Raw genomic sequence first — 14,549 nt, forward strand, 5'->3', positions numbered from 1 at the left:
GTGCAGCAGGCTGGACTGGGGCTGTCTTCTGGGAGGGGGGCTGGAATGGCAGAAACTGAATCCATCTTGCTTTGTTTTGGGGTTTTTCTTGGCTGAAAAGATCTCAAGCAGACGTAAAACGGTTCTGTGCTTTAAAGCCTCTGTCCTTAGAGCAGCCAGTGGGAATACTTTAAAACAAAAAAATGCTCCATTTCCTAAACCAATAAGGAGTTGCTTTAAACATACATTTCGACAGTGGTTTTACCCCCCCCTCCCCAGGGCCCTGGGAACACTGCTCACGCTGATACAGCTGCACTGGCAACTGGTTCCCTGCAGCTTTCCGGCTCTATCGGCTTGGGGTTGCCCTGACCCTCAGGCTGCACCAGCACAAGCCAGTGAAGGGAGATGCTCTGCATGTGGGGTTTGTCCAGATGTGAATGGACCATAGTCCAAACCGTGCCAACAGTGGAGACCCCCTGCAAGACACCCACCTGCTGCCACCCATGTCCCACATTGGTGGCATTTGCCTCCTCCTCCTCCTGCCGCAGGCAGTCTCCCATCCCCACTGGTCTTCTCTCCATAGAGTAAATGATGGCAGTGAGCCATGCCCACAGGCAGGCTGATGCCTGCACATGTGTCATGTCTCTGCGTTGCTCAAAGGGTTCAGAATGCAGCCACTGAACTGTCCTTTGACTGACCCAGGATCTTATCCAGTCAAGGAATGGAAACAGGACCAGAAGCCACCAGAACACCAGCTGTTCACCAGTCTGAAACTGCCTGTAGAGTACTTAAAGCAGCTGCAGACAATGTGTGGGGCTACAAACCGGATGTGAAGGATTCCCAGCCTTGAGATGTGACAGGGCCTGGTCATGAGCAAATTAACTGTTCATTATGAAAGTCCTTTAAATTTAGGTTAGTTTCTCCAGTGAGTGTAACACAAGTTTTTGCAGCTCCCTCTGAGACAGACTAACCAGAACACCAGGCTTCACCTGGAGCCCTCATCCAAAGTGCAAATGCTGTATCCCACTGCCCTGCACCAGTACCGCAGTGTGGTCAGGGCTGGGAGAGGCACCCGGAGCCGCTCTGCCCTCTCCATGCAGCCGCAGAGCTCAGCAGGGTCACGCTGACCCATGTGCTCTTGACAAGAGGAACATCGGCCAGCTCTGGGGTTTGTCCCTAGCCTGCCTGCCACCTCCCTCACAGCCAGTGATGCCAGGGACAGGGTGAGCAGGGCCCTGTGTGCCCCTGTCCTCACCAGAGCAGGGTGACAGCAGGGGCATGGCATGGCTGAGGCACAGAGTGAAGGATGCCTGACCTGCAGGAGGACAAAGGGCCTGGGACAATGCCTCAGGGAGAGGGAAGAGGACTGTATCCCTCTAAGCCTCCATGGGAATTACAACGTTTCATATGTGGGCTCAAGCATCTCCAGAACTTCTGCCTTTTAGGAGCTTTCAGAGTCTGACAAAGGCTGTGAAAGCACTTCCTCCATCAGAAGAACAGAACACACTGCTGCATTCACTGGTTCAGAGCATCTCCTGACTTTTTAAGCCAATTGCAGCATTTTTGTTTTCTGGTGGTCTGACTCTTTATGGATGCATAGTCCAAGTAATGCTGCTGATGGCTGCCAAGAAAATCTCTGGTGTAGAAGACTCTGATCTTGCAAAAAGCCCTGTGTGGGTGGATTCCTGAGCCATTATGGGTCTGTGCAGCACATAAATTCAAGATGTCTGTGCTCCACTAAGTACATTTCAATGCTAAATTTATCATACAGATGTGTCTACTGAAGTTCACCCTTAACCTCTGCAGATTCTTCCTCTGGGAAGTCCTCACTGGGGCCCAGTCTCAAGCTTTGAAATGTCTGGTTGTGCTGTCTGTTCTCTGTATACAAACCTATGAGGGTTTGCTTATGCTCAGTTAGATCAAAACATTTTCCACGACAAAACACATCACACACCTGTGGGTGGGGACACCAGAATTACTGGGATAGTGCCTCGTTGCTCATTCCAGTTTGTAATCATTTAATGTGAGCTCTAATGGGAAAACAGTTTTTTTCTCGCTGTCATTTTGAACACATCCATCCCTGGAAACCTACAGCCCCCAAAGGAAACCTTTCAGAGAAACAAAGAGGGGAAAAACCCCACAAAGCTCTCAAGGTGCTGCCTGCACTCACAGAATGGAAGGGATTTGAAGCTCATGCAGTTCCAACACCCCTGCCACAGGCAGGACTGTGCTCAGCAGGAACAGTGCTTGCTCAGGGACTGCAGCCAGGGCAAGCCACAGACCTGCTCCAAGCCTGCAAACCTGGACTCACGCTGCAAAGCTAAGCACCCTTGCATTAGGGCTGGGATGGTGTGAAACAATTGCACAAGGACACAGAGAAGGACAGCAGGTCCAGCCAAAGACCCTCACCAGCACCAGAGCTGAATGCATTCCTCTCAAACCACGGGAGCACTTCCTGATCTGCAGCTTTGCCCAGATACATGGTATTAGGTTAACAAAATCAAATACATCCTCAACAAAGCAGTGAGCACTTTGTAAGCAGAAAGATGTTTGTGTTGGAAGCTGAACCACCTGGGGAATTCAAAACACAGTGGAGCGGTGGCTGCAGTGAGGAGGGCTCCAGCAGCCCCAAGGACACACAGCCTTGCCTTGCTGTGTCCCTGGGGTGCTGGGACAGGTCCTGTGCTGCCCATGGGACCAGAGCAGTGGGACCTGCACAGCAGAGGATGGCTGCAGTGTGGCAACACTTGAGCATTGCTTAAAGAAGGAAAGAAGCACAATTGTGGACTTTTGGTTTTTACTTCATGGGAATTTATAAACACTTGAAGTAACCTATGCTTTTACATGACAAACCGGCTCCGGTGGCGGGTGCATGGGGCCCTGCCACGGTGCACAGGGTGAATCCCATGTTCCTGCCGCGCTGCACAGGGTGAATTCCATGTTCCTGGCTGCGTCGCTCCTGTGGCAACAGCAGCAGGGATTCCGCCCCACAGAACCTCCACCAGCACAGCCCAGCACCCTGTTACTGCCCCACTGCTGGTCCCAGCCTTCAGCTACACTCACAGGGGAGGAAAACCAGCACAGACACATGTGTGACAAAGGCCTAAAATTACACAATGAAATACGTTTCTAATAAGCTGCTTCCTGTACAAAACACCAGAGTTAAAACCAAAGTCCCTTGGTTTGATTCCCACAGCCCCAGCTCTGTCCCACAGGATCTGCGCTGGGTGGTGAGCATGAGGCTGCCTGTACACCAGCAGTGCAGGAGATGCAACAACCATTGTTTCCAGGTCCACATGCAGAGGCACCACCAGAGACACCCATGTCCGTGCAAGTCCATGTGCTTCCCAACCCAACAGCCTCAGGGGGTTCTCAAAGCACAGCCCAGAGAGTGAAATGATGGCCTTCTGTGGATGAGCCCCTGGCCTGACACCTCTGGGACAGCCACCCCAAAGGGCAGGCTCAGCACCAGTGCTGCCCACAGCAGGATACCTGGGACTGGTTTCTCTGCTGGGTGGCTGGAGAGGATTCCCAGCCATCTGGGCTGGTCAGAGCACCTCTCCCCCCCTTCACTCTCACTGGCTTGCAGCTCCATCTTAACTGCTCTCTTAGATACCTGATCAGGAAAACATGATGATGTGCTTTGTTTCAGAGCTGCTCACACCTCCCAGCCACTTGCCAGAGGGTGCAGCACGAAGGTTTCACCACAGCTTTGAAAGTCCTGAGATCCTGGAGTGTGTAACACAGTCTGGACATTGATACCACTGGGGTTTTTGCCTTTTAAAGCCACGTTTACGTGCCACTGTTCAAAGCACTGGGGGTACAGGAGTGAGCAGCTGGGGCACCACCAAAGCCCAAGGGAGCAGAAGCACCATTGACACTGTACATGTGTGTCCAGTAAACGCCAGAGTTACATTCAGCAATAGAGCAGACAGACACTAGGTACACACACAAGGTAAGGTCAGGAGGCAGCACGGGAAGGACCATGGCAGCATCCCACTGGCAAACCTGCGCCAGGTAGGACACAAAGTGCACTCAAGAGGACGGAGCACCCGGGAAGCAGCTAATGGGAATGTTTGGTCACTGGTTTGGGAATGCTCCCAGCACCCAAGGAAAATCATTCAGAACAGAGAAGTCACCTTTGCGCTGGTGAGAGGAAGCAGGGAAACTGCTCATTGCCTATTTACAGCTGAGGAACTGAGCCCAGGTGTCAGCTGGAACCACAAACAATCCTTTGCTGTTAACAGGGGTACTAGGTGTAGTCCTGGATAGGAGAAACCTTCCAGAATGAAAGGCATCATATGCAGAGCCACTGCTGAGGAAAAGAGACTGGACATCTCTTGGACTGGAAATTAATATAACAAGCAAACAAGAAATTGGGTGCCTCTTAGAAAAAATGATGGGCTTTGGCCCACATTCAGCAAGTATCAGTTCTGCTGGCCCACCAGAATAACCCCAGAATAGAGACTTCTTCGTGGGAAGTAGATCTGGTGAGAGAATGGCTCACATTGGAGAAGTAAGAGGAAGAGGAGGAGGAACAGCGCCTGCAGTCTCCTCCCAGCTGTGCTCTTGGAAAATGCTGACCTGACCAGTGCTGACTGGAATGATGTGATCAGCACCAACTGGAATGCCAGTGCACAGGCAGGGGATGAGGCAGGCAAAGCCCCCTGGCACAGCCATGTCTGCCAGCACAGTTTTCCAGGACAGGGGCAGGCTGATGTCAGGGAGGAGATGAAGAGATGTCCTGCAGAGTTAAGGATGATGGTCCCCCCAGTTCCTGTCCTGCCTGCCTGAGCACAGCAGCATTTCCAGTAACAGATGCTGCTCTCCTACACACTGAAAAACACACTATGGCACACTATAGCTTATCAAGCAAGGAAAACATAACATAAAGGGAAGGAGCTTCTTGCGGCAAGGGGCCAACCCAACCTCCAGTTGCTCTACCCTTGCATCCAAGCCTGAGAAGTTAGTCCCTTGTGTTTTGACTCCAATATCTGTCTAAGGTCACCCTTGCCAAGGTACATTTCCCAAAAAGTGAGCAGGTAAATGGCCACTGTAGTCTCCCACTGTTCTTTCCACAGCCCTGCAAACACTGCTGGACACATGTAAGGCCACACATCAGCATCCTTCACAGCCTGTGGGAGAAGACAGGTGGAAGAGCTAGGAACAGTTCAACACAGATGTGTGGGTAGGGTCTTCTCTCCATCGTTATCTCCCTCTCTTCTAATTTCTTGAGCCACTTATGACAGCATGCTCTGAAATTATCGTCCGGTAAGATAGCTGCTCTCCAGGGGCACTGGAACTGGAAAAGTCTGAGCTGTGACATGTCCATTTCATAACCACAGAAAATCTCCTGGGTCCAGCTGGGCTGAGATGGTTACAAAGTCTGGAAGAAGACAACAAGCATGTTCTATATAGCAGTGTAAATTCATCAGCGACTGCAAAACCACAACCAGAGCAAGCCCAGAGCTTGGCACCACCAGCTGATTTACTCCACCCTGCCATAATACCCTTCGAGCATGGGCTAATTCCAGTCACTACCTTTCCTTCTGCAAGTTTCTCCTACAGGAAGGACATTTCTCCTAATCTTTCTTTCGAGATTCCCATTGCCTCCACTGGGCTCCCACCATCCTATAAATGCCAAATTTGTCTTACATGTGTGCTTTTGGTTTGTTATCTGGTTTGTTGCCACAAACACTTACCTTTAGCCTCAGCTCTCATCACCCGGGATCCTGCCTTGTGGTGATGAAGAACTGTGTAGAAGGAAGTAGAAGAATATAGGAAAAAGTATTAATGTAATAAGCAAGCTCAAACTCACACAAAACCTAAATCAAGGGCTGGGTAACAGTCATGTCAGGGATGTATTCTACAATATAGCAAGTGAACTCAACATTTATGAGACTTATACACAAACCTGCTTGCACTTTTGGCAGAGGCTGGCTATCATTAATGGCAGGAAGCTGAAACTTATTTGAGCAGGTATCATTACAAATGAAATCTGCTGCCACAAAGCACAATGCTCACAATCCAAAGCTCCCCATCCCAGCCTAGCCCAAAGTCATCCATGCCCAAGCTGTCACTCCATTCCACCTGTGGTGGAGCTATGCCTGTACATACAGTGTGTAGGACCTACCATCCTCTGGTCGCGCATCTCTGATCAGCTGCTTTGATCTAACCAGCCCTCTTCATCTCTCCCATGATCTTATCTCTGCTCTTTGCAAAGGCTGAGAAGTACACTGCACAACACTGCTTAAATGCACACACATGATGAAAGGAATCCATAGATATATTTATATTTAACTTATCAACTCTGTATCTGGATTCCCATTTTACATTTAGTGCTCTTTGTTTAGTTCCAGCATTTTGGCTGAGACCCATCTTCTGCCCATGGGTATAAGGCAAGAAAGGTGGGACTGGGACTTCCTGAGCTGACTTGCTTTGCCTTGGAGGGAGCACCCCATGCAGTGGGGCTGCAGTTATTTACATGCCAGCTTCTCCATGCCAGGCTTACTTGCTTGTTCCTCGGGAAGCTGTCTCAAAGAACTTTGTCCTAGAGGCCACCCTGCAGAAAGAACAAAACAGGTCACTCCAGTTATCTGATAAGACAAGTTGCTAATTAGATCTCATCTACGCTAGGGAAAAGAGCAGTAGCATTAGCAGACACAGAAGATGATCACCTTTGACCGACATCTTTTCTGCTGATGCAGATGCCATGCTCCTTATGCTGTCAGCTCTATTCCCCTCTGTCTTCCCACTGCCCTGCCTTGCAGACCTTCATCACTTTGGGCTAGGCTGCTTATTTCCGTGCTCTTGCTTATATTTCTACATGCTGGTTTATAAATCTGCATTTATCACCTTTTATGGCCTCTCCTTCAGTTTTTATGTACTCCATCCCTGCTGAGATGGCAGAGGAATGGAACGTGCATCTTTGCTGGATGTGCAGCAGCAGAGCTCCTCACTGGACCCAGGTTACAGCCTCCCCACCAGCCAGTCCTGGCTGCTGGGCTGAGATCCCTGTGTATTTAGTCACCCTTTTTCTTTATTTTTTTTCCTTTCGATTCTCATTGAAGGGAATTCCCAAGGTTTCTGTCTCTCTAAAATCTGAAAGAAATCTGATGGAGCTGAACTTCAGACAACTTCCTTAAGAGAGATCCAAGCTGGATCTTGTCCTTCCCAGGGAAGCATTTCATTTGAGAGGTTTGCTCAGAGCCAAGCAGAGAGGGACTTTCCAGCTTCACCACAGCAGAGAAGGCGATGGGACAAAGCTCAGTCCCAGGGCTGTACTTGAGAAGGTTCAGAGCTTTGTTTCTGCTGCATATGCTTGTCTTTGCTGTGACCATGGCTCCCCTCCCAGGCGGTGCCCTCTGCACAGCTTTCCAACAAGTCATTCAAACTGCACTCGCATGGGTGTTGGAGGGGATGTCCACAGGCTCCAGCTATTATACATCACCAGCACTGGAAATCAATGTGGTATTTATCACCCTTCTCTCCTAAAATTGCCATTAAGTGACACCAGCTTCTACTCCTGCTGCCTGGGCTGATCTCACCCCACTGCATGTTCCCCAAGCCCACTGGTGTCGGCAGCTCCCTCGGGCTGAGCTGCCCACCCCAGGTACCACATGTTCGCCAAGGGCTGCTGACTTACACAGATGAAGGCATCTCTTCCGCTGTTCCCCCTATCAGATCTGGCCTCTGCTCCAGCTTTGGAGGGACAGGAGTCCTGCATGGTGGGTCTGGAGGTCTCACTGGGGGACGCATTATCACAGGCTTATCACCATGGGATCGTGGCTTAGGGACACTGTCACACTCACCTGCAAGTTTGAAGTTTACAAAGACTGAGTATGAAGCCTTGGTAGAGGGCTAAATGTTTATGAAGAGGCATTAAACGAGCTAGCAGGCTTAGTTCTGTCTGTCTATCTGTCTGCCTCAACACCCTCACTCTGACAGTGGCTAATAGCCAGAATTTTGGGAAAGCGTCCCAGAAAAAGGCAGTTCCCATTCTGCCTGCCCCAGCACAGCCTTCCTGGCACTAGAAAAGGGGCCTGATGCTGAGCCTTGTGATAACAAACTAGATATAGTTGCTGATTGCAAAGATGATATTGCCTGGGAATGACAAGCTTTCTTAACCAAACCCTGTGCAGTGCTGCTCTTCAAAAGCAAGAGGAACAGCACAAATTGCTGATCCCTGCAGTCCAGGGCCGCTGCTCCTCTGAGTTTTTATCTCAGACAGTGGCACTGCCTGTGCTCTCCCCCAGCCTCCTGTTCTGCTCACAGGAGCTCTTGCCTCAGTGCCTTGTCTTCCCCAGCATTCAGCCAACCTTGTTACTCACCTTACCCTTTGAGACTCTCAAGGGTTGAGTGAAAAAGGAATAAATGTCACCCCTGGTGACCCAACACCTTCCCTCCAGTGCCTGAGTATTTTATAAAGCTCAGCATCAAATACCTGCCGTTATGGCAATGTGTGCTGTCCTGCAAACAGCTCCCTGGTGTCTCTATAAAGCTTATTATAATATAAGTAATAAGCATTTATATTTAACACCAACAGGTGAACCATTAAAATAAACATTCCCAGTAAGGCCTCAATAAACCAGAAACTGTATCACAGGCAGCCTGACAGACACAACCATTAGAAATTAAAACGTGAAAGTGACTTTAGCCATTTTCCTGATCCTGCTGAGGAAAGCACTGGCAATCCAGAGTGCTTATAGCTGGTTAGACTGGATACAGACTGCTTCGGGTGGTCTTTATACCACCATTTGAGCCTCAATTTTATGAGTTCACTGAGCTAGGTTGAGCTTAGCACAAGAGCCTCAGCTACTGCACAGAAAGCCTGACTTCATCTGATGCTGGTGGTATCTAATGGGCTCAGCAGGGATGGCACAGCACCGGCACCGGCACCAGCACCAGCTCTGAAGGCTGCCTTGAAACCTGGCAGCAGCTGCATCCCCAGTAAGCAACACAACAAAGGTACCCACTGTCTGAAATCAATCAGGACAAGTCAGGAGGCAAAGACCTGATCAAACCCTGGGGCTGCTGGGCCTGTGCCCACATCTCAAGCTGTTCTGGTTTCCCAATACCTCTTGCTGAGCTACATGCAGAGGACTCAAGGTGAGAAGCCTCCCACACACCCCAGTCAATCCAGCGCATGATGTGCAATGGGGAAGGCTGGTTTGGGTACCTCGAGTTTTCCCTAGGACAGTGGCATTCCTTGTGCCTTGCCTCAGGTAGGACCACAGCCCCAGGCTCACCCTCTTTGCTGTATATTCCTGGTCGGGGAGCAGGTCTCTTAGCCTGGAGCGTGGCGGTCCTGAGGGCAGGGCTGGCCACCATGCCGTTGGCTGCCTTACTGCCTGACTTCACTCCTCCATCCTGCAGCCTGGCCACCATCCTCCCCACCTCTGCCTCCGTGCGCGGGTACGGCCGGCCCTCAGCAGGGGAACGCCCTGGCTCCTCTCCCCCAGGCCGGGGGGCAGGCAGGCGGCTGCGGTGCAGTGGCTTGGGGACCTCCGTGCTGCTGCTGCCATTGGGGGTCTGGCTGTGCCAGTCTGCTGTGGAGACAACAGGACAGACAGACACTGGGTTAGGAAGCAGCATGGAGGCATGGTGGTCTCTGCCCCAGAGCCACAAAGCTCCTGTGGTACCAAGGGACACGCATGTGTGTGTGTGTGGATGGACAGACCCTCACCCTGAGCAAAACACAAACAGCGAGAGGCTCACACAAATGCTGAGGCATGAAGAAAGTTGGAACAATATTACAGAATATACTTATGGGTTTGTTTTAAATTTCCAGTGCTCTTGCTCATGACAAGTTGTGTACCATGCTTTCACATCCTTCCAAAAATCATCCAACTCATCCCTTTTGCTGTGCTAGAGGCTCAGGCAGGGGTTGCAGAAGCAGTGCTATGAAACAAATGGTGCCCTGCAGCCTAATGCTTCTGCTCGCAGTTTAAAGAAATATTTAAATGTAAGGCCATCTCTCACTACATGAACAGTCTTGTGATTTCCATGAGCAATCTGCATCAATCACGTTTGCCAGTGCCAAAAAGTACAATGGTAGCATTAGGCCTAAAACATCAGCAAAGCTCTGAAAACTGTAACAGAGGAAAAGACTTTGTCTCTGATGATGCGATCAAGGGCACAGCCCGCAATGACAGTTACAGAAAATCAGGTGCAGAGAGAAGCATGATGTGCACTTCAATATGATAACAAGGGCCTCAGTATTTCCTTACAATCAAATGAATTTAACAGCTGAGTTGTACTTGGTCTAGACAATACTATGACTGGGTCCTGAAGAAGTTCTTGCTCCAGATGTACAACCAGCAGGGGAAGAGCTGACCCTGCTGCTCCTCTCAGGACTGCCACAGTCTCCTGGGACAGGGCTCCAGCAGCAAACAGCCTCTACTCATTCCACCACCCTTGCTCCTTGGCTGCATTTACATCACTGCTTTTTGCCTCTGAAGCAAAACCTCTTAATGTAGCTAATGGGGAATGCTGCAAGTAATGGGGAAAAAACATTCATTGTGAGATGATGCAGCCTATGTGTGAGGATTTTTGTGCTTTCCTTACTCACTGAACAACAAACCTCACTTCCCATATGGCCTGGGAAGTGCAGTCCTGTGACTGATATCCCTATTGCTCCCTGAAAGGTGCTAAAAGAAACAGGAGGGATGAAAGGCAGGTAAGGCACCAGTGAACAGCTGAACTGACCTCCAGTTTCTTCCACAGAAGCGCCAAAGAAGATGGGTCTTTCCCTCAGAGGACGTTTGGAAATGGTGATGGGTTTATGGCGCCGGGCAGCTACTCTTGGAGGAGGCACCGGTGGGGCCGTGGTGTCTTCTGGTGGGCCAGAGTAAATCTGTAAAGGCAGATACATTTAGATGGCCTGACCTGAAGGGGCTGGTGCTGCACCTCTGGCCAAAGGTCCTCCTGCCAGCACAGAGAGGAATGGTGACCACCCTGAACACCTTCCCCATGGCCCCACAGCTCCAGCAGTGCATGGTTCAGACCCCCCTCCCCAGCCAAGCATCATGCCATGTCAGGCAGCATTCTGAGGACAGCACACCACACCAGCAGCAAAGACTCAGCTCCTGCCTGGCAAGTGCCCACCCACTGCCTATGTCAAGGGCTGCCTCATTCCTCTCTGCTCTGCAGCACACATAGAAGCCCTGGCTGACCCCAGAGTGCTGGAAAAGCTGCTCCAAACCACACTGACCAGCCACATCCCACAAGGACCTGGAAGGGCCTTCACAGCCGTTTACTGCAGCCCTGTGAGTCTCTCTGGAGGGGGACAGACAGTGCCCACCAGCTGCCCTCGAAGATCAGCAGCATACAGGAGAGCCCCGGCTGCTGGGGCTGAAGCAGAGCCGGTGCTTTAGTGACAGACCCATACATGTGTCCCGCTGTTGGCATTCCTCCAGTCAGGCTGCGTGCTCTGCACCTTGCACACCTCCCACAGCACTAAACTAATGAATGAAGCAAAAGCACCAATACAGACAAAATGTGTAGGAGCAAATTATCCCGGAAGAGAAGAAGGGAGCTTTGAAGCTGACAGGTCCTCAGAAACATCAAGATTTCCACATCAGTGAGGCGATACAATCTATGGAAAGCACCCAAACAAATTGGTTTAGTTTTAATGCTAAAACCCCTTTAGCTCTTGGCTTACAATGAAGTGTGTGGCACTATGAAGTTATCTTGGATGAAATACTTGCATAAAAACAATGCTGCCAAGGAGTTTTATCGCATTTTCTCACTGGTGATATGGTACCTGTTTGGTTGGGTTTAATCGTCAGTGCTTTTTTTAAGAGATGAAAAGGAATTAAGCTTCCAGGCAGTTTCCTGCATCAACTTCAATCCTATATATTGTCAAGAACCCAATATTGTTTTGTAAAGAAAAAAAGTAAGTACGTTCCTCAAGGATGATTATAAAGATACCACAGAATGCTGTTCTCACAAGGTGCTTTTCCACATCTGAAACCCATGCTAAACCCCACTGCAAACTACTCGTTTTAAGATGTGGCTGCAGCCTCTGCTTTGCTTCTGCCTCCTAAATGAAAATCCAAGTTAAACAACTTAAAAGTACAAAGATATTGACAGATCCTCATATTCAGGTTTGTACAGTGAAGAAGGTATTTCCAGAATCATCAGCTTCTTTAATTTAACTGAAATATGAGCTGTGGAAACAGTAATTACCCACAAAGACTTCATGAATAGTTACTTTGTCCTTAGATTCTTCATATCACACCATATAAACCATATTTCCCTCTTCCTTCAGACTCATTTAAAGTGTTTGCTCATGTGTGAGCTGAAGACACTTTCAGCTGCGAAGCTGAACTTACAAGCTCAATCTAATAAATGTTACTAACTTAACCTTATCGTTGAAGAAATTAAAAGCAAGCAAAGAGGCATCTGGCTTAATTAAAGATTTAATTCCATCTCTTAGGGGCGGCAATATAGATGATGTGTTGACTCAGCCTGCACCATGGGCTGTACTAGAGGGAAGGCAGAGGCTCAGCTCTGCAGGTTGTGTGAGGATCCCAGCACACAAACAATTCACTGTTTTGCTGTGGGAACTTATTAAAAACATTAACAGAGATCTACAAAGAAACTGGCTTGTGTTTTTCATGAGTTTCTTGTGTGGATGCTCAAAAGTCTCTCAGATTCTTCCATCCCAGTTATCCCATTTCAATCCTCAGCACCATAATCAAATCCCACAACACCCATCTTGTCCTTGTTTGGTTGCTCAAAATCCACATCTGCTTTTGCAAGAACCTTGTTCTTTCAGTTTCAGCCTCCTCTCTCCAAAAAGGGAGCTTCACCCTGTAGATGTGGTGCCCTGTCTGCTGAGAGAGCTACCCCAACCTCCTCACAACAAACAACATCCTTTGCAGGATGGCTTCAAACTTTCCCTACTCTAAGACACAAATGTTTGTACATTCTGTAAAGTATTACAAAAAGCTGAAGGACCAAACTCACTCCTTTGAACCCAGCATTGTTACCAGGAAATAAATCTGGTCCCTGCTACACTGACTGGAATGCAAATGCTGCTCAAGCTTTTAAACCTTAACTTACAGCTCTATCATCCTCCAGCCACCCTGAAAACCCAAAGCGATTGTATCAGATAGTACAAGGAGGAAGCACTAAAACAGGAGACAGCAGAAAACTCTGCTTTGCATCAGGAAACAAAATGCCACACAATAAAGCAGCTGTTCTCTATACATGAGTCTTCAGCACCCACCACAGCAAACTAAGCCAGGCTGTGCATTCAGGCAATGCTCTCACAGAAAAATGTTCAGCAAAGGTCTCATGAAAGGCAAATGCTGCTGGAGCCTCACTGGGGTGCACTGCCCCGTGCTGAGCACTGCCCCGTGCTGAGCACTGCCCCACACAACAGGACCTGCTCAAGTCTTCTCTGATAGCTCCACCCCAGTCAGCAGCTCCTCTCCCCAGGCCTGCCTGGATCTCACCAGATCGTAGGCACTGCTGAGTTACTTTCATCAACCTTTCAATACTTTGCTTTGGGGTTTTCTCCCCTGTATTGTGTAGTGTCTCATCTTGGACTGTGCCTGTTGAAACCAGTTATGCGCTGGTCTAGCTCCTGTCATCAGAAAAGGAAAGCATAAAGTCCTGAAATGTCCGGATATAGAACAGGTTTTCAGGACTTTTTGTCTTTTTTTTTTAATAAAGATTCCTCTTTTTAAAAAGAAAAGATCCCAGACTCAGGCTTTCCTTGAGAACAAGCTAAAGGCAACAGCAAGAAACACACCTGCTACACTTTGTTTCCTTCTGAAGCATTTCAGAACAGTGCATTACATAAAACCATCCCAGTCCCTAAGGAGACTCCAGAATAAGAAGCCAGAGCTCTACATTGTTGCCACAGCAACAGTTTGCATGAACAGGATGGAGCAGCCAGGAGCTGTGTGGCACTGCTCCCGGGACTGCTGCCTGTACCTTCCCAAAGTGCTCGATGAGGATCTCAACCACTATGTTTTGGAACTTGATGTTCATCATCGCTGCTACGGTGTCCTCCTGTGCACGCATGAGGGTAGGTCCAAATATCACCCCCATGTTAGACGGTGACATCAGATTCTCTCGGCTGTGCTCACATATGCTGCAGAGAGGAGGGAAAGAAGGAATAGGCTTTAGTTTGGTTGGTTGGTCTGGGTGTTTTTAAGCAGATCTTATTCCAACCAATTAAAAAATGACACAGTAAGAATCAGTGGTTCAGTTTTCTGCATTTCATTTTAGGAGAATTTGTTTCCCAGCCCTTCAGAGACAACACAAGTCTCTAGTTGTGACATGCACATTTGGCCAGGACAACAGTTTGGAACAGCAACACGCTGACAGCATTTTTATTTGATCCTTTCCCATTCCAGCTCCTCTGTTAAGTCTGCAATCAAAAGTCATCTGTGCAACATACATACAAATGGAGTAATTTAAATTGGAATACCCTATTTATCCAGAGTTGACTTTGATTTTCCTACTCTCTGAAGGAGGAGGGCTGAATGCAGGGAGCATACTTTGGAGTTTTGCAATAAACCCCTACACAGCATCTTCTTCTCTGAGAGAACCAC

General features: G+C 49.0%; 1 protein-coding gene across 2 annotated transcripts in view; it reads right to left on the reverse strand.

Annotated features, from left to right (window-relative positions):
* Positions 1 to 2,759: 2,759 nt before the first annotated feature.
* Positions 2,760 to 14,549, reverse strand: part of OPHN1 (oligophrenin 1) — a 65,005-nt gene continuing 53,215 nt past the window's right edge. The window contains exons 18-24 of one of the 2 annotated variants that reach the window (XM_034063692.1): positions 13,927 to 14,086; positions 10,687 to 10,834; positions 9,228 to 9,527; positions 7,625 to 7,790; positions 6,491 to 6,541; positions 5,682 to 5,732; positions 2,760 to 5,365 (exon numbers count right to left, since the gene is read on the reverse strand). In XM_034063692.1, the coding sequence (XP_033919583.1) occupies positions 5,690 to 5,732; positions 6,491 to 6,541; positions 7,625 to 7,790; positions 9,228 to 9,527; positions 10,687 to 10,834; positions 13,927 to 14,086 (868 nt within the window). In that variant the 3' untranslated portion in view covers positions 2,760 to 5,365; positions 5,682 to 5,689. The remainder of the gene's footprint in view (positions 5,366 to 5,681; positions 5,733 to 6,490; positions 6,542 to 7,624; positions 7,791 to 9,227; positions 9,528 to 10,686; positions 10,835 to 13,926; positions 14,087 to 14,549) is intronic. The other variant, XM_034063693.1, reaches the window with a different exon arrangement.

The sequence above is a fragment of the Melopsittacus undulatus genome, chromosome 6 (genome assembly GCF_012275295.1).
Source record: "Melopsittacus undulatus isolate bMelUnd1 chromosome 6, bMelUnd1.mat.Z, whole genome shotgun sequence".
NCBI lineage: Eukaryota > Metazoa > Chordata > Aves > Psittaciformes > Psittaculidae > Melopsittacus > Melopsittacus undulatus.